Raw genomic sequence first — 25,635 nt, forward strand, 5'->3', positions numbered from 1 at the left:
CTAACCTATTTATTTTCATTTGTATTTCCGTTACCTATATTTTTCCCTGTATAGCGCTCTGATACCCGCAATGGTCTGGTTCGCGCTATACAAAACTTTCAAATAAATAAATAAATAAAATAAATGAGGTGCTTGCAGAGAATTGACTGTTTGTCTAGCACTGGCATACAGGTATTATGTAAAAGACTGATGTCTAGTTTTCAGAAAGTGTAAGCTGGTTAGACGTGTTTGCTGGCAGTGTGCAGACACAGTAACAGTGACAGTCAGGTATATTTGGCCAACTTTCATGTTATCTCACAGTGATAGATATGGTGATTGCAGATTATGTGGGCTGGTTCGCAGGGCACAGGTGAGATCTTTGCAGCCTGTGTGAGGGTTGGCTAAAGGTAAAATGCATGTTTTCAGACCATCTAAAGGTTAGCTTGCAGTCACCAGGGAGCTGTTTGTAATTTGTGTGTGCTTTAGCTTTCTGTCATACAGGTGCTTGCTTATCAGGGACAGGTGAGGTTTTTCGACTACTCTCGTTGTTTAGGACAATACAGGCGATGAGTTGCCAGTGTGCATTTTAGTGATCCCTGTAGTTTCAAATGTTTGTATCCAGGGTGGGGTGACCAGCAGGTTAATTTGATATTGTTATATTTACAGATTCAGTGTGTGGAGGGAGTTATCAGCAGAACCAGTGGGTTGTTTGCAGAGCATGGGCTAACTAGCACTAAGAACTGTGATGTAGCTGAGATGGACACAAATAGCTTGGCAAGCAGTGATAGCTAAGATACTTGTACACAGTATGTGCCTGGTTAGCAGCAACTCAAGAGTAGTGTTTGCAAACAAATTTAGGGTAGGCTATTGTCAACTGTAGTGAGTTGTTTGAAGATGTGTGAGGTTTGTCTGTCTACCTGTAATACTGAAGTCAGTGTAGACAGTGTGAGGTTTGTCTAGCTGTAATACTGAACTTGTTTGTAGACAGAGTGCCGGTTGGACAGTGATGGCAGTTTATGTATTTGCAGAGACTGTGTGTAGCTTAAAGTGACAGTCCATCTGTTTGCTGGCTATACGTTGATTTGCTTGAGTGACAGGTGAAACATTGTGATATCATGAGCAAGTTGGTTAGAAGGGATACAGATCACATGCTTGCAGCAGTGTAGAAATGGAACAAGAGAGACAGGCAGACACTTGAAGACAATTTGTGGGTGTATAACATTAACCACCGCCTGAACTTCCACCAACCATCAAGCACCTCCGCTCCACCTCCCTCACCCTCGCACACACTCCCCGCATCCGCTGAAGCTACCGCACCGTCAAGTCATGCAATGACCTTCCCCTCCGCTGCCGAATAGCACCCTTTCTCCTGGAATCCAGAAAGGGCCTCAAGACCTGAGTCTTCGACTCAGCCCAGCGAGATACTAGCCCCTGATACCCTTGTGGGTAATTAATTGCGCTATATAAATACTGATTGATTGACTGATCAAACTGTCACTGGTGAGCTCTTTACAGAAAGGGTGCACATTAGCATCCACCGATAGGTGGGGTGCCTGTAGATATGGGCACAGGAGTTGAGCTGGCAGGCTAAGTAGGAAGACTGGCATGATAGATGTGGTCTTCGCAAACTGTGTGTGAACAGGCTGTCAACAAGAAATTGGGGTGGAGGTATAGCTATAGGTACTGTTGGCCAGCTGAGCCAAGTGAGAAGCTTTCAGGTAATATATGGGTGGCTAACAGTAACAGGAAAGAGATTTGTGGACAGAGTTTGGAATGCTGAGCAGTGACAGAATAGCTGTGCCCACTCTGAATGTGGAAATGCTAACAGTAACAGGTGAGATGTTTTCAAACTGACTAACAGTGACACAAGTAAAGAGTTTGAAGGTAGGTGGTTGGGAAATAACTACTAAAGTGACTAGTGAGGGGGTTGTACTCATACTTTAGGCTATAAAATTTTGACTGTCCATGTGTTCGTGAGAAATGTCTGGATCGGCTAGCACTGACATATGGCTCTTTTAATCAGTCTGCAGACTGATCAGCAGTGCCATGAGAGATATTTGTGCTTATTTAGTAGTGACAGGTCAGTTCTTTGCAGGCAGGCTGCAGGTTGGTTTGCAATGCAGGACAGCTGTTTGTAGACAATGTGTGGATTGGTAAAGACTAAGGGCCATATGTATGAAGCAAAATTGCATTCGCAAACGTCCAAATTAGTAGAATTTCGGCATTTGCGAATGCAATTTTGCCAAATGGTATGTATTAAGGCAAAATAAGGAATCGCAAAATTTGCTATTCCTTATTTTGCGATTGCATTTAAGGAATCACAAATTTTGCGATTCCCTAAATGCAATGTAAGAAGCATTAAAAAAATGCAAATTGGCCTTAAGGAATCGCAAATTACCACCAACTTCAAGTTGGTGGTAATTTGCGAATCCCTTGAAAAATGCACTTTTCTGCATTTTTAAAAGTGCAATGTTAAGCACATACCTGCCCTTAGGGCATGTATGTGCGCCACATGTGCACCCATGGTAATTTCAGGGGTGCAACAGGGTGTCCTTTGGACACCCCTGCACCCTTGAAATTATTCTCAATTTGCGATTCTCAAATTGCGAATCGCAAATTGAGAATAACTTCCCATTCATTCCTATGGGCCTCCTGGCCCATAGAAATGAATGGGAAAGTATTCCTTAATTGCGATTCGCAATTTGCAAATCGCAATTAGAGAATACTAAAAAAATCACTAAATAATTGTGAATTTTTACATACATCCCTATTTGCAATTCTCAAATAGCGATTCCTAAAAAATCGCTATTTGAGAATCGCAAATCAGGTTGTTGATACATATGGCCCTAAGAGGTGAGGGACGTGTAATCAGTTTTCTAGCTCGCTAGCTGTGACTGGAGTGGTGAGCGACAATGGTTTGCTTTGGCTCACAGCGAAAGAGTCCGGCTCATTTCGCAGAGTGAAGTAAGACGTTTACAAACAAAGCACAAATGACCCCACACTTGATTTGTTCGCAACCAGTCAATCTACTAATGTCTACTGGCAGAGTTAAGTGATGTGCAGAACTGTCAGCAGATACATATGTATGAGTGTGTGTGTGGGAGGCTGTGAGTGGGAGAGAGTGTGAGAGTGTGTGTGTGTGTGTGCACGCGAAGACACCACATGCTTGTGGTGACAGGCAATGCCCAAGGTTGCAGATATTGTCCAGGTTGACTTGCAGCAACAAGTGAAGCGGCTGCAGTGAGGGAGCTAAGACACTACTTGTGTGTTTTATGTGGTGCAAGGGTTGGTCATCCAAGAGACCCACATTACAGCCAGCAGTTCTTCCCTCATTTCACCTCTATTTCCTGTTCCACTGAGAGTGAGGGACTCCACTGGATGATCTTCCGGTCCTTGCCCCCTCCGCTTAGCACTGATCCAGAACGCAGGAGACAGAGGGAGAAGATGCTCCCTTCGTGGGCCTTTGTCTGTTTGACGATCTGAAAGGTCTCTGGATGAGGAAGAGTAGAAAGCATATTAACCACACACCCTGAAAGGTACCAGTGACTAAACAACAGCAAACATGTTGTCATTCCTCCACACATGGGTGCACTGAGTCCCTGATGCAGCACGTGTCACCATCCCTCCTCAAAGGGTGGACAAAGCCAAATCTTCTCTTCACACAGCCATTGTTTCCATTCTCCTTGTTTGTTCACCAAGCAGCACAGACCTCCCAAACTCTCTATATATGAGGGGACCAGAGTAAGCCCTAGTAGCGGGCGGTTTCTTAGCGGGGAGAAGGGAGGGGGGGGACAGGAACAAACAAAAAAAAATTAATAATAACTTAGCTGTCCGACGCTCCTCTCCGGCTTCGTCACCGTGCACTGCAGGCACAATCTCCCAGAATCCACTGGGCTAATCCTGACGATGCATGAAAGCAGCGTCAGGATTGGCCTGAGCGCTGATGATTTGCGCTCCAAGGGACACTGGGAGCCTGTGCCTGCTGGTCTCTCCAACCCAGTAAAGCAGCTGAGTTGGACAGAGCTTCAGTGCGCATGAGGGCTTGGCCGACCTGAGACAGCCAGCCACACCCTCATGCACACTGACAACTAGTGAGCCTACAACACCCCCGCGGACGGTCATCTCCGTGTCTCCGCCCCCTAGGCGACCCTACGAGAAAAGTAAAACAATAATGAACACAGGTTTATTATTGTTTCATTTTTTGGCTGCTGGCAGGGGCGGGCGACGTTCCTATGGCGGGGGGTGGAGGAGGGCCGCCGTTGGTAAGCCTCTTAGAAATTACACTTAAAGTGGCTATTCTATAAAAAAATATTCGTCTCTGGGAAGGGAAAGGATAAAATACAGACAATATGCCACAATCACTCATGGCATTGAACTTCCCTAATACAGCACACAGTCCAGCCACATGACACTGACATGTTCAAGCGATGGACAGTACTAGGTTCACCAGATGAGGAGGCAAATGAGTCCTATCCTGTTTTACCTGTCTTCAATCCCGAGAATTTCTTTTCAAAATTAACTCTTGGCAATTTCCGGTTCCCAAGAAATCTCATAAGTGGATTTCTTTAATGCTAGTGAAGTTGCAATGTATCCCTAAATGAAAGTCCAGCATTGGGGGACCTTTCAAGGCTAACATGATTGTATTACTAAATGTCTGGTAGTTGACACGTGCTCCCTCTCTTACTACCACCTGTGGGTCTCTGATGAACTGAACTCTTGGAAATGTAAACTCTGCTCTCTTCTTTGGGATTAACCGTATACATCTTTTCTCTGAGAGGTAAAAAGCTCTGATAAAAGTTAAAAATGTGCAAGAAGTTTGTTAATAGTGCTGCAAACTTATGTCTCACTGGGAAAGACTAAAGTCTCACCTCAGCGATTAAGTCAAACAGGAAGACTGCACGGGTTCTCCTAGCCCAGGGCCAAAGCCAGACTTATACAAGCAAATTAATTTGCAGCCTAGAGAAAGCTCCAGGCGATGGAACTCTTCGGCTGATGCTATGACACTATGTACAAAAGTTACGCGGACGATTTTGTGACATAAAAACAGCTATGTATAGCCATATAATGTACTTTTGGAATACATGAATTGAAATCTCACTAGAGATAACTGATATTATCTGTGATTTTAATGTATTTTAATCTCTTCCACTGTATAAAAAATATTTATTTTTTACACTTCAGGTACATGGCAGCTGGTGGAAATCCAACACGCTGGCTGTGAGCCGCTACGTTTACTAGTCAGATTGGGCCCAAGTGTTATGAGTAGAACAATGGCTTAGTTTGCAGTTGACGCTAAAATACATTATCCAGCTCAAAATGGTTTCATGACCTGTGGCCCAACCATGTGGAAGGACTAATTCTATTGTCATCAGCATAAAGCCTGCTGTCTTTGCCATAAAGGGACTGTAACCTCTGGCCAGTCCAAGGTTGCTCCACATATGTGTTTGGAGCAACTAAAAGAGGGGAGCTACCAGAATGTCACTCAAACTCTTTGTCATGTGCATAACAGCCTGAGACAAAGTGATTGCTTTGCTGTAGGTACATCACAAGCTGGAAGCAGAGACAGGACTAAAGAGCACGCTCTGCCTTACCTGCTTTTTGTCTGTGAAACTAAAAATATCATATCCTAAGGAGTTCAACAAAATTATTCCACTCCCCCCCCCCCCCCATATGATGAAAGGTTGGCTACAATCACACCTGCACAATGTTTGTGGGTTTCAAGGGCTCCCTGGCGTATGTGTCGAATTTATTGGTGAAGCGGGACTACCCTAAAAGTTGTCTTCTGTTAGCTGGAGCAAAGAATGGTGTTCTTCGACATCTAATCCAATTAAATACAGTATGTTAGGTCTAGTGGAGATTTTTCAAATATGTGTTTTCTAATCTGATTATGTGCTAAACTTTCTAATCACAATTTTATGTCTATAGACCTAAGGGCATTTACCACGAGCTTAGTACATAATAGTCTATTTGTATAAGTACAGGACTCATACATGAATTACTGGTTTGGTGTAACATTGATGGTATTGGTGAAGAAGTAAATAAGATTGATATTCAGGACCTGGAGTTACTTAAAGTTACTTGATATGTCTGTCACCGAAACCTTCTCCCAGCTTCCTATACCTCTTCTCCCTTCTCACACGGTCATCATCTCCCATACGTCTACCCGAACTTTCAACTTTGGCTCACTTATTCAAAGTTTAACGGGCAACATTGGTCTATCTCAGGCTGGAGTGATGTTCTAACCATCTTCCTGCCCTAAGTCCCTCATATTATGGGCACCTAACTCTTGACCTTTAATTCCCATGTCTCGCATTCCTTCTTACTTTGTCCACCTGGCCCAATGTTTAGAGTTCAGTGGGGGTCTTACTAAAGGTCAGAAAGATGCCCTAACCTTTGGCCACCATCTACCACACCTCTCGCCTCTGGCTTGTCGCCCATGCCTCTCACCTTGTAGATTCCTCACCTTTGGCCCCTTTGCCCAGAGTTTTGATGTCAGCGGCAGACTTGCCCCAGGTCAGGATGGTGCCCTCGGAGTCTCCAGTCAGGACGTCACCGTTGACGCTGAACACAAAGCAGTGCATGAACTTAGGCTTCTTGTACTTCTGCATTTGGAGAGAGTAATGGGCGACAAGAGTGGGTGAGAGAACTTCCTACCCAGGGAAGCCACAGCATCATATGCAGGAGAAAGTGCAATAAACGAAGGGAGGTGGGCATATACGTGCTGGAATTGTGAGGAGGTAAACAGAAGCCAAACAGTGATCTAGCAAAGGCAGTGACGACCTACCCTCTCCACAAGAAAGATCATTCACTTGGTATCAAAAGAGGCTGCCTCTTGGGTAGTTTTAAGTCCCGCTGACCTCCTCCCATGCAATCAATCCAGAATTCAGGGGCAGTTAGCCAGATATGCCCTACATCTTGATCCAGAAGTTGAAGGGCACCTCTTCACTCCTTCTGGGTGCTCTTATACCAAAATACCCAATCCATTTTGCTCCCATGTGGTGCTCTTACCAAAATCATGCTTGTTTATTGATCAAACTGCAGAAGCACCCACTTAACCCACCAATTTACTCCTAACTAACCTTTTTCTTGGAGAGGGTGCAGACATTCACCTTTTGCCTATACTAGCTTCTTTTACTCCAAACATCCCCATTTCTTTATCAAACAGCAGAAGCACCACTCCGCCTGAACCGGGCGCTCTTACCCCAAAGATGCCTTGTTTCTTGGACAGGACACTTCCGCTCCAGCTCCAGAAGAAGACGTGGGATTTGCCACTGGAGATGATGTTGCTGCTATCCTGAGGATTAAACTCCACTGTCAGGACAGACTCATTTGTGCTCTGTAAAAGGACAGCAATAATGTGTTAGGAGAGGCTCCCTTGGACAGTGAGACATTCTGGAGACTGAGGTGCTAGGACAAATGACTTTCTGGTAACTGACAAATGAAAATGGACTCTCTGAAACACTAAGAACCTAGCACAAATTTCTCGGGGCACAGATGTGTCACATGAGAGTCCACAAACCACTAACAAGTCGGAAGACTCATGAGGCGTGTCTCCCAGGCTTGGTGAGACCAGTAGGCCCTCCTCACATACAGGGTGGATCACGATCACACTTGTTATGTTATGTTAAAAAAATGTATATAGCGCAACGTTCACCGGGTAGGTTTCTTGGCGCTTGAGAACAGGTCGCTATAACAAAAATGTGAGTTAGTTGAGATAGGCGGACGTGAATAGCCAAGTTTTAAGGTGCTTCCTAAATTGAAGATGATTGTCAATGAACCGTAAAGAGAGGGGAAGAGAATTCCAAAGTTGGGGAGCCAACGTTGGGAAGCACATCCCGCCATGTTTGATTCGTTTGAATCTTGGATGCTTAAAAGACGTTGGCAGGATGACCGAAGGGTACAAGGGGGATTATACTTCTTGATCTTGTCAGATATGAACACCGGGCCGGTGTCCGACAGCGCTTTGTGTACGATGCAGCTTAATTTAAATACACTGCGTTGGCTCACAGGGAGCCAGTGGAGTTGTTGCAGCAGGGGTTTGACATGATGGCGGGTGGGGACTTGGAAGATAAGCCTAGCCGCGTGATTCTGTATCAATTGCAGGCGTTGCACTTGGTAGGCTGGAATGCCTGCATAAAAGTGAATTTGCGTAATCAAGTCTGGAAATGATCAATGCCTGGGCTACCAGGATAGATGCTTCTTTCGAGAGAAATCTTTTTATCTTCTTTATTTTCCTTAGCATAAAGAAGCAAACAGACACCACTAAGTTAATCGGAGGGTGCATAGATAGATCCTTGCTTATCGTAATCCCCAGGCTCTTCACTTTTGCTGCAGGAATAGGAGGAGAACCCAAGGAAATCGGCCAAAAATTGGAGTTCCATGGGCTGGCGCTCCCTCCTGTCAGGATAAGCTCAGTTTTGTTTGGGTTTAATTTGAGCTGATTCGAGTTCATCCAATTGCTGATGTAAGATGCAAAAAGGATTCAGATGAGCAGGTGGAATGTAAATTAAAAATCAATTGCAGATCGTCTGCGTAATTAAATACCAAGACATTCATCTCCTGCAACGCAGTGATCAGAGGCTGCATATAAAGGTTGAACAGGAGGGGAGACAAGGAAGAGCCCTGTGGAACTCCACAGGGGAGTCTTCCCTTCGTAGAGTGGTAAAGGCCCAGGCGGACAGATTGAAACCTGTCTGACAGAAACAACTGGATCCATTTCAATGCTAGACCTCCAACACCTGCCTTACGGACACGGTCGACCAAGATGTTGTAGTCGACCGTGTCAAATGCCGCCGATAAATCGAGGAGGATTAGAGCCTGAGAGGTGTTTTGATCTGCTCCTCTGCGAAGTTCATCTATGACTGACAGAATGACTGTTTCGGTCGAATGAGCAGGTCGAAAACCGGCCTGGTTGGAGTCTAGGTGAGAAGATGCTTCTACAAAAGAACTCAGACAGCCTGCTACATGAGCCTCCAAGATCTTGCTAAGGTAGGGTAGAAGGGAAATTGGACAGTAATTACTCATGACCTGAGGGTTTGCGCCAGGTTTCTTCAAGATAGCAAGAATCTCTGCCACCTTGAAGGATTCTGGAACCAGTCCGCTACTGAGTGAAGAGTTGAGAAAGGATAAAGGGGGATCCTGACAGGCCGTGAAAGCCTCGCGCAGAATGAGAGGAGGACCACTATCAAGGGGAGAGCCTGACTTGACTTTAATCATTAAATCAAAAAAAGCGTCCAAAGTAATAAGAGAAAATTGGTTAAGAACCACGGGGGTTGACAAATCAAACTAGGTTTAGTGGAGATATTGGGTTGAGGAATGCTCGCTTTTATTGCAGTAATTTTATCGAAGAAGTAGTGGTTTAATGAGTCGCAGAACTGCTGATATTGCTCAGGCTGTGCTGTCACTCTTGCCGGTCCTGTGAGTTCCTCTACAATAGAAAAGATTTCTTTTGATTTGTTGGCTGAGTTCGCTATTTTTGCGGAGAAGTACTCCGTTTTACATAAAAGAATTGAAGATTTATAGTTTCTAAGGAGAAGAAGGTACATTGGTTTGAGTGCAGGATTGTAATGTGTTCTCCATTTCCGTTCAGCTTGTCGAAGTTTTAATTTAGCTTCTTTAAGCTCTGGGGAAAACCACTTTTGGGCATCATGAGGTCTGCGTGATTTAATATATTTTTGAGGGGCGACTGAGTCGCATGCATTCTCTAGCCATATAGTGAGGTACGAAGATTGGCTAGAGGTGGAGCAGTCTTGGGTCTGAGGGGCTGTATTAGCTAATATGGTGTGAAATTTCGCAATGTTTGCCCGACTCCAATTCCTGGCTAACAGACCGCCAGGCTTGGAGGTAACAACTGCGGTGGTATCCGGGATCGTGAACGTGATCAAATAGTGGTCAGACCACATGCAGGGAATGATTGTTATGGGAGAGATAGTTAAATTCTGGGTCCATACTTGGTCTAAAATATGTCCTTAATTCTGCGTGGCTGTATGTATGTGCTGAGTACAATTTAGGCTTGTCATGGTGTCCGTGAATTCACGGGATTTGGGGTCTTCCTTGCTGTTCTCAGGCCAATAATTAAAGACACCGACTATCAGCACCCTAGTGTGGTTGATCACGAGTTGTGCGGTCAAATCACCAAATACTTCTGGTTTGATTCCAGTTTTATTGTTATGATTTCCGTGTGCGGGACTTGAGTGGTGATAAGTGAGGTGAACAGGTACTTTTTGTTGATAATTGCCGCAACCCCTCCTCCCATTTTGCCCGTAGCTCGGTCCACCTGCAAAATGTAGTAGGGGTCGGGAATGGCTGCTAGGATATCTGGAGTGGATTCGGGGGCCAGCCATGTTTCTGTCAGGAATAAGATGTCCGGTCTGTATGTGTCCAGCAAGGAAAATAGCTCTAGCTGATGTTTACACGAGGAGCGAGTGTTAAGATAGTAGATTGACATTTCACTGCCCCTGTGCATGACAGAGAGGGAGTTGGTGTCGATTTGTGCGATTTGTGCGTGAATATCAGGGTTAGAAGGCTTGCCAGTTTGCGCCAATGTTTGGCCTGTACAGGTCTGGGAGGGACCAGCCACCAGTAAGCCGTGTTGCTCCAAGGTCCGCCTAAGAGTGTTATCTATCTTGTAGTCACCTTGGAGGTGCTCTAGTTGATCGGGGGAGTAAGTTAGTGCTCGGGCATAGTAACGGGCCCCTTGCCCGGGCTGCCGCGGACGGGTGCAGACGGGCTTGCCTTCGGCGCGCCCTCTGCGCGCGTCCGCTGCGTGATGGCCAACACATCCGGTTAAAAGGGGGAGAGACGGCTAACCACTAGACCGTTCACTTGCAACCCGCCGGAAGTGAGGGAAAGATAGAGAGGCCAGGCAAAGAAAGACCCTCCCTCCACAACAAACGAGCGAGCTTGCGGTGGACCAGGGAGGTGGAAAGATAATTCCCAGAAGCGGGAAAATTAAGTCTGGCTGGTGCAATGTGCAAATTAAACTAACAGGAACACTAAATGCTGGTTTACATTTCTAGCTGCCACTTCAGATTTAAAAACAGTTCACCTTAATTTTTTTTAAAAGTATGATTCAATTTAAAAGCAATAACAGTTGCCGCTTCACGGAAGTGTGCCTGTCACCTGGGTAGCGCGCATCCGCCCTTGTTCCAGGAAAGAGCCATTTAATTCAAGATGGAGGGTGTAAACCTGTTCCTTTTTTAACAGCGACCTCCTCATGGGTTTTTAACGTTGATTACAATATCCTGTGTTTCTCTTAATATAACTAGGGACCTGGAAGATACCACCTCTAGATTGCCACCTTTTTCAAGTCATATGCATGCAGTGGTACCCTGACTGGGAAATAATTGGCTTTTTCACCAAGTATTAGATTTTGTATTGAGTCAGAGTTGACTCAAACCCAGCTAGCAATGGTGCTATCAGTTCCAAATAGACTTAAATATATATTGCAGGCTGCAGCTGTAAAGTATGCTATACTGTAAAATATGCTATCAATTAATATTATGCATGATAACATTTTAACTTACGTTAAAGGGTTACATATGCACATGCTCTGTTTAGGAAGGTCACCTTTAACTAAAACACACTATGCCAACTTCCAATAAACATACTAAAAAGCTTTATCACCAAAATCGCAAGATTTTAAAATCCTGATGACCCCTGGCTGAGACATAATACCAGTAATCAGCATCCTCCTTTACTCGATGCCAACATTTGGACAGAATGAACAGCAATGAAAACATATATATGTAAATCTATGTTATTTATATTTTAATTACTCTCTTAGTTACAAGCTTGGCGTTAATGATCCCAAGTTGGGCAGTATTTGCCTACGGGTTAATTGTACATGTTTATTGCAGATCTGCAAATTACCTACCTCATGCAATTTACCCTCAACTTTTCAGCAAGTAAACCCTGTAGCAAAATTGTCAAAAATCTGATTTGTGCAACCTGGAACGAGCATGGTCATCTACTTTGCATACCCATGAATACTTTTGCATATTCTTAGGTGCAGTAATTATTATTATTTTTTTACTTTTTGAAAACAAGGTTCTCTGCAAGATCCACTTGTGGAATACCTGTGGGCAAACAGTGCATGTTGGACATGACCAAATAGCACATCAGCAGTGGATGCATAAGCAAATACCACTTGGCGTTGGAGATTGGACCTGAAGTTTGGTTTGCACCAAAGTTATAAACAGGACCATTATCCTAGCGTTAAGCGTTTTTTTTTTTTAACAGAAACCACTGTTGAAAGACATCAACTCTGAGGCACTATGAGATGAAGTAATTCAACTGGGCTGATCTCTCAACTGGGCTACTTGCTGAGCACTGGGCTGGGCTATTGGTGATCTGGGATCAGCTCGACTATGTTCATTTCGGGCCTTGATTGGCTTATTGGTTAGAATTTGAGTGCAACTATACTGGACTGGACTGGACTTAGATTTAAATAGCGCTAGTTTGAATTAGGATGAATAGTCCTATGGACTGGCCTTTGCTGGAAAGGCAGTGGGTCAATATGAAAATAGAAGACCTACTCGAAAATATAGATTGCCAATATATAGACTTTACATAAATATCTCCATAAAAATAAAATGCCTCTTTTCACTGCAAAGTCTAGCACATCCACTTCCATCTTCTTGTAGGACAGAGGCAGTTTACTATTCCTTCCCCAGTTCTTCTAGCACGTTTGGCAGCAAGTGCTTAATAGTGGGTGTAGGTGCATGTTGAATGTTTGTAGCGAGCCATTTGTGTGTGGTGGGTATTTTAATAGATAATGTTTTTATATCTCTGTTTTCGAAGCTTGTTCTTATTTAGTCTATATGTCGCAAGATTCCAAAGACACCGGCAGGGCTTTCCCTCATGCTGTGGGCCAGAGTTTGCTCTGAACTCAGCTAGCCTAGGGAATGAGCTGGGCTGGGCTCTGGGCAGAGACGGGATTTGGACAAGGCAATGTAGCACGAGTTTCAACATCACAGTCAAATCACTCTCAAGGACAGTTGCTTTTTAGGTTTTGCCTGGCGAAAAGATGCGTTCTGCGCATCTTTTTCGCGCAGGCGAAAACCTAAAGAGAATAGTACGGAGACAGGAACGGCCCCCGTCTTTCATTGGCTAGCCTCCATAAATGGAGGCTAGCCATTGGAAGACGGGCCTGTCCGTCAATGCCGGACCAGATGCGGGGGCGTTCCCGAGATTTTTTGGCTTTTGGCTACGTCACACTACGTCAGCCAAAAGCCCTCGGGAACGCCCCCGAATCTGGTCCGGCATTGAGCCGGCACCCGCCTTCCTGTGCCCCGTTCCCGCCCCCCTACCGCTGCCTCGGCTCCTGTTCCCACCCCCCTACCGCTGCCTCACTCTCCGTGTCTCCCCGGCCCCGTTCCCGCCCCCCTACCGCTGCCTCGGCTCCCAGTTCCCGCCCCCCTACCGCTGCCTCGCTCTCTGTGTCTCCCCGGCCCCGTTCCCGCCCCCCTACCGCTGCCTCGCTCTCCGTGTCTCCCCGGCCCCGTTCCCGCCCCCCCTACCGCTGCCTCGGCTCCCGTTCCCGCCCCCCTACCGCTGCCTCGCTCTCCGTGTCTCCCCGGCTTCGTTCCCGCCCCCCTACCGCTGCCTCGGCTCCCGTTCCCGCCCCCCTACCACTGCCTCACTCTCTGTGTCTCCCCGGCCCCGTTCCCGCCCCCCTACCGCCGCCTCGGCTCCCGTTCCCGCCCCCCTACCGCTGCCTCGGCTCCCGTTCCCGCCCCCCTACCGCTGCCTCGGCTGCCGGAGTTGCAGGAGAGCCCCACTGGCTGAAAGAAGATGCAAGGTTTAGCTTTTTTTTTCTCGTGTCTTTTCTTTTATTGAGCCATGGGGAGGGGTAGGGGGTAGGTGGAGAGGGTAAAGGAATAAGCCCTTTCAGTGCAATGCAGTTCTCTCCAGTCATCCATCATATCTACGCTATCCATCAAGTCAGCCAACTACATTTGAAAATATGTGCTCTGTCCCTGTTCATAAGGATATCCATTTTACCCGTCATTACACAGTTAACATTGCTTGTCCGTTTCATAGGGCTCTTGCTTATGAAACATCTATCAGAAGTAATCTTCCTGGTCCATGTTTATCACTTCTAAAACAAATAGATAGCCACCCCTCTGTTGACGGTAGAAGACACAGGATAATTACACTGTCCACCCCATTTCTCTGCTAGCTTGGAATACTCCATGTGCATTTTAATGTGTTTCCTGCAGGAACTCGATTCCTACCCTGTTCTGTTTAAGGAAAGCAAAACAAGTGATGGGTCGACTTCATGAAATAATGTCAGCCACCAGTAATCGTGTGCCCCTGTTGCCTGCGTGTGCCTCCGTGTGCCCCTGTTGCCTGCTTGTACCTCCGTGTGCCCCTGTTGCCTGCTTCTGCCTCTGTGTGCCCCTGTTGCCTGCTTGTGCCTCCGTGTGCCCCTGTTGCCTGCTTGTGCCTCCGTTTTCGTGCCCCTGTTGCCTGCTTGTGCCTCCGTGTGCCCCTGTTGCCTGCTTGTGCCTCCGTGTGCCCCTGTTGCCTGCTTGTGCCTCCGTGTTCCCCTGTTGCCTGCTTGTGCCTCCGTGTGCCCCTGTTGCCTGCTTGTGCTGTGTGGGTGTGTGTGGAGGGCTCTGTGTGGCTGTGTGTGTGGGAAGCTTTGTGTGGCTGTGTGTGTGGGAAGCTTTGTGTGGCTGTGTGTGTAGGAAGCTTTGTGTGGCTGTGTGTGGGGGGGGCTTTGTGTGGCTGTGTGTGGGGGGGGCTCTGTGTGGCTGTGTGTGTGGGGGGCTCTGTGTGTGTGTGGGGGGCTCTGTTTGTTTGTGTGTGTCATTTGCGAAAGATAAAGCTAGTGGCATTGTAAATGACAATGCCATTTATTTATGTTAAAAAAACATAAATAAAAATAATGTCAAGAGCAATGCCAATAGCTCTAACTTTAACAAAGGCAAAACCATTGCATTGTAAATGCTTGTTTTATCACTCTTATAAACAAGTCAGTAGGACAGTGGGCCGACTTCCAGTCCAAGACCTGCAAATGCCAGACTTAAATTCTAAACTGCTAACTTAAACCCCTATTACAAGATTCTCAAAATCCCAGCAGGGTCAATAACACAAGTTACTAGCACTATCAGGATTCTGAGTTTTGCAGTCAAACCATAGACCTGGAAATATTCCCCCAGGGTCTACAGTGGCTCAAAGAATCTAGAATTCCAAAGAAAAACTATGCTGAAGAATGGGGGAATGACCCGAGGAATCAGTCCCTTATAATTCCCCATTCCATGGTGGAACCCCTTTGTTCCATTTGTAATCTTGGGTAGTTAAGCATCCTCAGAATTAACTGTATGCTTGGCAATGGCAACTTCAGAGGTGTTGAATTATCAACCCTCCACAACACCTGTTCACTCAAGGTTGAGGGCTCTAGTCCTTCCAAATTTCAAAATCCGATATACTGAATGCTACTTAGTTAAGTTCATTTGTACATTGCAAATATTCCATTAATACTGCGTTGCAACGCTTTCGGTAATTCGGACTGAAGTGAAAAATCGGTTCATGGCGCACGTGATATGAGTAGCCATTATCATTAACGCTAGAAGTTAAAATGACCGGTCAAAATGCTCATCATTCATGTCAAACAAATAAGGAAATGGCATTTTTTGCAAATATACTAGAATTTGCAATGACGATACTCCTCAGCAATAGGACTGTGCTTACTTCCACTAGATATGCTCATAAAACATTAGCTTTAATCAATGTGTAGTTAGAAAAAACGTTGATTGTGATATTCTTGTAAAGAAAAAAGAAAAGAGTACTGGGTAGCCTGTTCACACCTGTATGCCATGCATCATTGCCAGCACAGTAAGAGAGTCCTTCTTGGAAGATCAAACTTTTCTCTGACCCTATCTTGCTCTAATCTTTCCTGCTCCATGGAGGCCCATCACCTTTTTGTCTAAGATATCATTATTTTTACCAGATCAAAAATCCAACATCCATAACTGGGGTCTGCTACTTTTTCGTGTAGTAAGAGCTACTTGTGTTCAATGAAAATCATTCTGAGCTAATTATATTATTAGAATTTTAATACTGACGACATCAGAAAAGTTTACATTTTCCTCGTGAATACACACTTTTCAATTTTTGTATACATATATTTACTCAACAGATTAAAAGCTTATAATTTAGTAGGGCGGGATGCACGCAGGAGAACTACTTATGGGTAGCTGAAAAGCTATTGGTAGCTCATGAGCTACTCATTGGAGAATTCTGATTCATAGCATCTTCATCTCAGCACAGTTTTATTGATTGATGGTTGTCACCCATAACCCTCCCCTTCATCATCCTCATCTCCACCATTCCCGCACTCGACGGGATTACAAAGGCCTAAGTGAATTGACAAAGGGAATGGACTCCAAATGGATTCCTCCTGATGCTTTCAATTAGTTCTAGCAATAGTCACTACAGCAAATGGTATAGCCAATTTTTTGTACCCTGTAGGTGCCTAAGATTCGCCCCATTACCCTTCAGAGGAACATACATTTTGGGATGTCTACAGAGTTCCCCTTGGCCTCTCCACCTCTAGATTCCACACTGTGTTGCTCTTTCGCCCAACCCAGGCAACAATGGTGCAGATTTACAAAAAAACACCAAGGGTTGAGGTAAAATAAATTGCACCTGCTTTCTCCTGTGGCTTATAGTTCAAATTGATGGTGCTTGTGATTCCAAGGAACACAACCCCGTTTGTTCAGTCTAGGGCAAAGCCCAAAATCGTGAGATACAATAGATAGTCTAGAGTTAGACTGTTACCTTAATGTTATTATCTAGTGCTAGATTTTTTCCTTTTTTGTCATATAATCTAAAGTGTGAATTGTTTCTGTTTTGCGCTTTTTAGAACAAACGTTCCTTAATATCCTGTTTTTGTGAAACTTATCATACTGCACTGATGTGTGCTTACAATTTATCGTGGAAGGTATGCTATGGGCCCAGGTTTTTGTTGCTTTATTTGTTGTACAAATTTGTCCTATATTGTAATTTTATCAGTTTTTGTCAATCTTACATACAGACAAAAAATAAGGTTGTGAGCCCCTTAGTGTAACAAGTAGGGTTTCTTTAAAAGAACAGTGCTTCCTTCTGTTCTATGTGTTCAATCCATTTCTCTCTTTCCTTTTACAAAATCTTATCCAAAACGTTTTATGTATTTAAAATTCATTGGCCAACTTGGGTAAATCAAATGGAGATAATATAATTTTGGGTGGTTGTTACGTAAAATGTTTTTATCCTTAAACTTAAATGCATACGTAAATGGTGAATTGTGTGTAATTATGATATGTTTTATCCTTAGCCCTGAAGAAGTCTCATTGTAAGAGACGAAACGCGTTGGCTGGCTAAGAAGTGAATCTTTTTGTGTTCTTGGAGTTCTCTTGTGCCGAAACACTTTAATAAAGAACTTGAAAAAGCAAGTCTGCAAGAATTTGGATCCCTTCTTTACAAGACTGTGCATCTGCACATGTATTATGGACATTTGAGACTAAAAAGATAATATTTTCTGGATGGGTGCTGATTTCGTATTGTATCTAACAATGGTGCAGATGTTCCCTCCAACAGAAAAAAAATACTGAGCCAGACCCAACCACAACATTGGTCTCTCTACTGCTTCTATTCACTGTGGCAGGAATAGAAGAGCTCAAATGAGAGTGTAAATCCCACATGTGGCAACCAAAAGCATAAGACAATGAAAGCTTCGGTTTCTCTTGCCGCTGCGACAAAATCAGACGCCAGGCGAGTGGGATCTCTAAGAAAGCACAAACTGCAGAGCAGAGTGACTCCTGATGGAGGCGGTCACTGCCACCTGAAAAAGTGGATGAGCGATATTAAAGAGATGGCTTTTGAGCTGGGTTTGGAATAATAAATTGCAGGAACCTATAGGAGGACAAGTAGATGATGATTCCAGAGCTGAGGGCTCTAAATGGCAATAATCTGCTCTAAAAGGGTCCCTGATATCCAGTGGCTTCTATCCTTGACAGCTGCTACTCTCTCTCCCCGCTTCTGGCTCCTGAAGCTGCGTTCCTCCTCTGTCTCTCCTATTCTAACTGTCATTCTCACTGTCAAATGTTCCATATTCTCATTAAAAGCACTAGCAACTCCCGCTTGCAACACATTCTAGCCTGATGCCCAAAGGCAGGATCTTTGGTGTTGGAGTCAACTTTAAAGGCAGCAAAACAAGATGACATCTGAAGGAACATAAGGGGAGGGTCTTGATATGTTCATCACAGTGCCACGCATGTACTGGTCTATGCATGTAACAATTAAAACAGCAAGTACTGGAATACACGCTGTTGGAGGCACCCAAAGCTCTTCTGGGCCACATGTGGGTTTGCAAATGTGAATAACATGTCCATTCTCCCCTTTCGCTGTGGGTCAGGGATCAGAAGGACCCATCAAAAGGGCTGGGGAAAAAACTACAAAAATGCCAGAAAAATTATTTTTCTGGACTTCTACGATCAATGACAGATAAAACTGCTTGCTTCAAGTTGTTAGTCATATTAAGACCTCAATGCCAAACTGAAAGTTTACAGGATAAAATAAAACTGGCAACCAGGCCTTGTGCCACTCACAAAAATCTCAGGCAAAAGTCAATTAGTCAAACTCTATCCATATGGCATTTATACTGGCCAAGACAATAAGATTAACTTGTTGATCTAAATCTTTTACACAGTAACTTGCATCCTTTTACGGTTTCACGCAGCAGGTACATAACAAGGTGGATTAGGGAGAGAATGTAGCCTTACGGCTAGAGCAGTCGCCCTAGCAGGTGGGGAACCGGGTTTGTGTCTCGGCAACAACGCTCAACATCCTGTGATTCTGAGCAAATCACTTAATCTCCCCGTGCTTAACAAAAATGAATGTATCCTTCTGTAACGAAACTGGTGCTATGTGAAGCGCTCTGATACCCGATGTCTCGGGTCTAGTTTGCGCTATATAAAACTAAAAAAAAAAATTAAAAAGGAAGGTACACATGTTTCTCTGCCACTCACATGTAATCAGTGAAGGCAATCAATCCTTTAGAATCCAAGGGCACCGCAAACTCAAGCCGGGGATGTGTGTTTAGGAGAGCATAAAACAAGAGTGTCACTGGACAAGTATCGACCTTAAAACATCTCATTCTGTCTCAGATTATCAAAATATTGGTCAATAATGTAAAGAATTTAGTGATAACAATTGTTTGTAAAATCATTAGAAAAAATAAGCAAACAAACTTGCAGTTGTACAAATGTTTCTCATAGTTGAGAGAAAAGTTTGGTTTCGTCATTGAGCGGGTTCAAGATTTCATATTTCCCAGGAGATTTAGCATCTCAGAATGTGACCATTGGCCTGCTTTTCATTTGCTAATAGTTGCAGCTTCATGTCCTTTTCTTGTGTTTGATCCTCCCCTGGGGCATAGCCAAAGTACTTGTGCCTTTCCACTGCTTACTTTGTGGGAGCTACTTTTTTATTGTTGCTGAAGCACTCCATGGGCGTGCATGTGCTTACTGGCTGCCAACTTCATTAGAATACCATGGTGTGCTTCCCCTCCAGGCAGGCCCGTTCTTCTTCAGCCCCATTTAATGTTCCCTTGCCTCTGCATCCCTCCCGTTTTAAGCTGCAGGCCTTTTGCTGTTATTTGTTCTTCAGTCATGCTGTGCTGTTTCTTTTACAAAACAGGATGATTATATATGTTTGGAATCACATTATCTTTTCGTGCCTGTGTCATTTACAGTCTCAAGTGTTTCACTTATCCTTCTCTCCTTTTGCAGTTGCTCCCCGTGCTGTTGCTTCCGGTTCCTTTGTTCATTCCCTAAAAGCCTTAATGGCTTCACTTTTTCATTGTTTTTGGCCTATGTGTAACAGCGATACCTTTTATGTTCGGTCTCTCTGGTATTCCCTTACTAACAACCAATTACACAACAGGTTGCTTTAGATGTCCTCAATTCCTCTGTTTCTTGCTCCCATCCACACATACCACTTTGCTTTCTTGCCCCACCCACACCCACTCTCTGTTCCTCCGTTTATTTGACGCACACATGGTGCCCTTATTTGTTCGTTCTACGGCCTGTTATAATATTTGATCATTTGGTGACACCAGTGCATAGCGTGACAAGCTCCTTCAATGTGTATCCGCTCCTGTAATGGTGCTTTGCTCTTTATTTCATGAATACAAATTGGAAGAACAAGAAAAAAAATACTTTTCACCACTGCAACATACTAGCTATTTACTGGTAATCTATAATCAGGGCCATTGAAATTATGTGATTGCGTGACTTTGACGATTTTTGCATAATTATAGATTTTGCCACATTTGCCACATAATATGTAGATTTTAACATAACAGTTGGTTTCCAACTCAAATGGTTCAAAAGTTACTAAATATGCAGGGATACGTGTTGCAGCACAGTGGAAGGCCCTTTGCAAAGTTGGACTGGTCTCCTTTCTGTTGTTCATTGCTATATTTGGGTATTACATTTGTACTAATGAGGTGCAATCAATGCCAATACTATTACAAAATGTGCCCCCATAATTTGCCTTTTCAAGCCACATAATTTACTCAACCCTGCTGCATAATTTGGCCCTCTCTTGCCATATAATGCCAGTGGCCCTGTTTATAATTAACAATGAAGCCTCATACTATTAATGCGTATATGCTTGTAATACCTTTCAATCTCCAGCACATAGGAATTTCTTCCCTTTTCCTCTCTATTCTCCCCTGTACATTGATGCCTGCTTGTTGCCCTCGCCTCTGACCCTTCTCGCCCCAGCCTGTATTCTCTTTCCTTTCCACCATAAGTACATTGCAAAAATATATATAAGTATATATATATATATATATATATATATATATATATATATATATATATATATATATATATATATATATATATATATATATATATTCGTACAAGAAACTACTTTCAACAAACTGTGAAATTCTTTCAAACATTTAAATGTGAGGTTTCTCTACTAATGCTGCAAAAAAAGGTGTTAAGTAGAACTGCCTTGCAGGTATTTTTCACAGTTCATGGGGCACCATTGTGTTGGAATATAGAAGCCACAGTGCTTTACACTTTAAATACAACAACACAACCATAACGGCAAAAAGTACAGTAATTAACTGCCAAATTGATCTACGCCGCAGAAACGTAGCATTTTACAAAGCCATTCTTTACAATACAACCAATATACCGTTTGATTGCTGAATGTCTTAAATGAAATAGGTTTGTTTTTCTTTATGTCACACATTCCTTACATACCTTATTAAAATAAAGCAAACAATAAGTCAAGATTTATACTAGCATTTAATATACGCACTACGTAATACAAACAAATACAACAAACACAAAAGATGTTAAGGGGAGACCTATTGCCTTTGCCAATGCTTGTTTGATTCCTTCTCATCAAATTAGAAATAATTGCAGAAAAAAAGCAATCCGTTCAAAATTGCCCCCCTAGCCCTCGAGTTTGGTCCCAGCCTCCATTGTTGCATGAATGATTCGATTATTCCCTCAGGCCTGACGAAGAAGCATTTACGTTGAGACAAAGCATCGCTCCGATGCTGTTGTCAGCCATGTTATTATGGGATCGCGGTCGTCAGCGAATTCCAGCGCGTGCATCTCGCTTCCTTTGTCTTAAAACTGTTTCGTCCCCCCCTCATTATGCACGCGGCCTCTCTAACAGTTTACGCCGATAATCTTGACTGAAAGGAAGTCTGTGTGGAGAGGAAGTCAGCCGCAAACAGACTCAAGCGCAGTGCCATGCCATTTAAATGGGAAGGATTCAAATTCTGAATAAGATAACGCTATTTGTGATGCCAAATGGGACTCTAAAATGTATTTATGTATTTAACTTGATGCTTTAACCCTTAAAAGAAAAACGTTTCCCAAAAGACGAATAATAGGTAGTAGTGAGATAGTAGGTCAGGCTATGTGCGGTAAACCAGACTCTCTGAAATCCACCATACATGCAACATTTTAGAAGAGGACAGTGGCAGATTTAAAACAAGCATTTGCAATGCAATAGGTCTTGCATTTACGAGAGTTTAAGCTATTGTTTTTTTACAATGGCAATAGCTCACTCACGTAAATGCGAGACCTATTTCCAGGGCACAAGTCCTAAAAAAAGAAGTGGGGGGACGCTGTCACCGGAAGGGATGTCACAACAGGAAGTGACGTCACAAAAGGTGCAAGGGCCGGGAGCAGGGGGGGATTAGCGATAGGAATGCGGGCGGGGCAGTTTTTCAATATTTTTATTCTTCTTCAACTTCCAGGTTAATTGGTCATGGGAATGTGATTAATGGCACCTGTTCTGGATTTTCAGGGGTGTGGAGGGACAGAAAAGATGTGTGTATGTGAGCGTGTGCGTATGGGGGTGGGGTGCACTTTAGCCATCCATTGGACTCCCTCGCGACGCAGGTGTGAATGTCAGCCCTGAAGAGGAGGCAAGGATTCCTCGGGTCTTCCGCGAGTCCATTATACAACGCGGAGGGATGAAATGATAATTAGCGATGGAAGCGCCCTCTCATTTGTAAAGGGGGGGGCTCTTTATTCTGCCACTTCAAGAATCTGCCTCTAACCCCCGCCGAGTGATGATAAAGAAATCTGGAAGGTAGTAGTAGCAGTTCAGAGAGCCCCCAATGCGCTCCCCCCCCCCACTCCCCCAAGTGATGCAAGGTGTTGGGGGCGTGTGTAATTATCAGTAATAGAAACCCCGTCGCTTGTGATTGGGGGAGGAGGGGAGGTGAGTGGGCGGCTCCTCCCTTCTCGCTCCAGATGCGAGATGCCGGCCGTGCAGGCGAGTAACACCATAATCGGAAGTCCAGCTTTTGCACAGGGGGGACGGCGTCCACCCGGTAAAACCCCTTAAAATAAGTGGGGGGATGCCGTCCACCCGCGTGGTACCCCGACTCGAGCCCTGCCTATTTCACTTCAAAGAAGCGGCCACCATTGCCCGAGGTGCTTGAAAGTGAAAGCGCGCATGGCGAAGAAAGCATGTGGTGCCTTGCAGTAGGAGAAACCCATTAAAGAAAATAGTGCTTACAGACTAAATGAGACATACCCTATTGCAACAGAAGTAAAAGAGCCAGTTGCCATGGGAGGTTGCAAATGCAGACAAGGTGGTATCAAGGAGGGACTAACAAGCCTAACAACGAAAAAGCCTAACAACGACTCACAAGCCAGCATTTACGAAGGACAATGACACAAGCCAATGACAAATATGGGCAGAAAGTGGGCAGGGCTTCAAAGTCATATTCCACACCTGCATGCCTCGCAGCAGCGCATGCCCTGCCCAGGCTCGACCTAAAAAATTATCAGGAGAATGTACTCCCATTGAGTTCTGTGGAGGCCTGAATCTGGTCTATTGGCATGTGTGGGACTAACAAGTGTGCTGCTGCAGGATCGGATATCAGAAATGCAAATATACGTTTCTTCCTTACCGGTCAGGAGTACAGAGAAAACGCTGTGGCAGGGTGAGAGAGCTTGGTAAACAAGAAGTGCACTGGCCTGCAGGAGCAGGTTACTGCAGTGCATACTCTGAGTCAGTGCTTGAAATGGAAAAGTAGAAGTGCAGGTACTCTGTACCAGAGTACCCAATTGTTTCTGGGAAGTGCTGTAATCTCCAATTAAAATCATTGAGAAGTGAGAAATTAAAAGCATTGAGAAAAACTCTTGAGAAGTGCTGGTACTCTCCCTCTCAAAATAAAAAAGTGCTGGTACTCAGTACCAGACAGTACCGGACCATTTAAAGCACTGTTCTGAGTCACACAAGACCAGTCCCTGCCGCCTGAAGCCTGCAGAGGAATTGGGTTTTTGCATGCAGGAATCGAGAGGCGACTAGCTTTGAAATTGGTTCTCTCCCGCCTGAATCTGGAGGGTTGGCATGCATGGAAACCCTGGCACCCGGTTATTACGATCCTGACCCATTCCTTTCTCCGCTTTGTTCCTTTTACCGACCTTTGTTTCAACATGCATTTGCATTTAATCTCTTGTTTTGAAATTCATTAACACGTTTCCATCTTTTTGTATCCTTGAAAATTCTAGTGAGCCTATGCATGATACAATTACATTGAATTGTAGGCTTCTAGGCCTGTTCTTATTATTCAATAAGCCACATGGAGGTGTCTACAAAAGTCGCAAAACGTGTCACAGTCACTCCCAAAGCAATAAGAACAGGCAAACACTGGTACAACAGCCCTGCAATGAGGAAACAATGCAAACACCAAGTAAGTAGATGCACAAAAAAAAAATACTAACACCTCAGGACAATGAATTCAAAACATTCTATGGTCGTTCAATGGCAACTAAACAAGGCAGTATTGACCTCCTAGTCCAACGATACAAGGAATGTCCAGAGCACAACACGTGACAGAGGCTAATAGTCACTGCATACCAGGATGGATTAGCAGAGATCTACCATTTAGGACCCTTACATATAAAACCCAGTAAAACAGCACTTCTCCATAATGGGATGCTCACAGCAAGAACTTCCAGTTCTACTTCAGAAAGGCACATTTCAAACCACACAAGTCCAAGCACAGAATATGGTAGATAGCAGTGTTTAATTTGTTCTGGTGGTTGCAGTTGGTAGGTACTGGTACTCATTTTGGGGGGCCAGGACATAGTTAGATGTGACCCAGAGAAAGACAGGAAAAAGAAAGAGGAAGACATAATTTAGGCACTTTGTGATCCATTGTACTCTTGCTTTCCACCAGATGGACGCTCATACACCTGGCCCCATACTACACCAGCCCCCAAAGAAATAGGCAGAAAATTGAAATACCCCCCTCTTTAAACCATCGTTCTACTGGCACTGCTTGGGTGGAGTTCGATTCTTCATGTAAGTGTTCCTTTCACCCTTCAATCTATCTATACTTCACCCATGCATTTTTCTTTCATTCACCCCACTACTCATTCACCCTTCCTTCTTACCCTTTTTTCACAATTCTTTCTGTGTTTCACCATTCAAGGTTCCTTCCAAAACTTCCCCCTTTCCTTACATCCTTCCTTTCACCCTTTATACCTTCTTCCCCATATCTTACTCCCCATCTTTCTTTTTCTCCCCTACTTACTTTTTCTTTTTAATTTTTCTCTTTCCTGCTTGCTTTCTTTGCTTCTCTCTCTCTCGCCCTGTATCGGTACTTCACAGGTCTCGGCTTCTGTCCTTCAGCTTGACATGGTATTCCTTTAAAGTGTTATTTACTAGCTTGTTCCTGCAGGCAGAAGGTGTCTATATTGAAGTAGTCAATATTTTAGCGGGACCACGGTTAGCAACCCATCAGACCCAGTGGAATCCCCCATTTTAATGGCTTGAGTTAGGGGTTCACCTGATGCCACTCTTGTTAGTGAGTACTGCGGCAGTGACTGACACTGTCGGCAGGTCAGCCATCCTCAAACACTCACTAGGAAAGAACACTACCAGAGCAAGGGATCGTAAGGAAAATGTTACTCACTCTGTAGGGATGTGTTTATGGCATGTAGTACTGAAGATTCACATGGTGTGCATACTCTTACCATCTAGTGGTGGGCTCTGACATGTTCAACTTGATTTTGGTCGAAGAAGTCTTTTCGAGTCATGAGATGTGGTGACTCTACATATCGTAGGTAATGCTCATGGCATTGGCTCCATAGTTACATTGTTTTTCTACAC

General features: G+C 44.3%; 1 protein-coding gene across 1 annotated transcript in view; it reads right to left on the minus strand.

Moving 5' to 3' along the window:
- The window catches only part of EML3 (EMAP like 3), a 398,769-nt gene that overhangs the window by 91,246 nt on the left and 281,888 nt on the right, over positions 1-25,635 (minus strand). Inside the window, exons 13-15 of the mRNA XM_086938192.1 lie at positions 7,181-7,315; positions 6,443-6,581; positions 3,318-3,469 (exon numbers count right to left, since the gene is read on the minus strand). Coding sequence (XP_086794318.1) covers positions 3,318-3,469; positions 6,443-6,581; positions 7,181-7,315 — 426 coding nt within the window. The remainder of the gene's footprint in view (positions 1-3,317; positions 3,470-6,442; positions 6,582-7,180; positions 7,316-25,635) is intronic.

Source organism: Lissotriton vulgaris, chromosome 9, assembly GCF_964263255.1.
Source record: "Lissotriton vulgaris chromosome 9, aLisVul1.2, whole genome shotgun sequence".
Lineage (NCBI taxonomy): Eukaryota > Metazoa > Chordata > Amphibia > Caudata > Salamandridae > Lissotriton > Lissotriton vulgaris.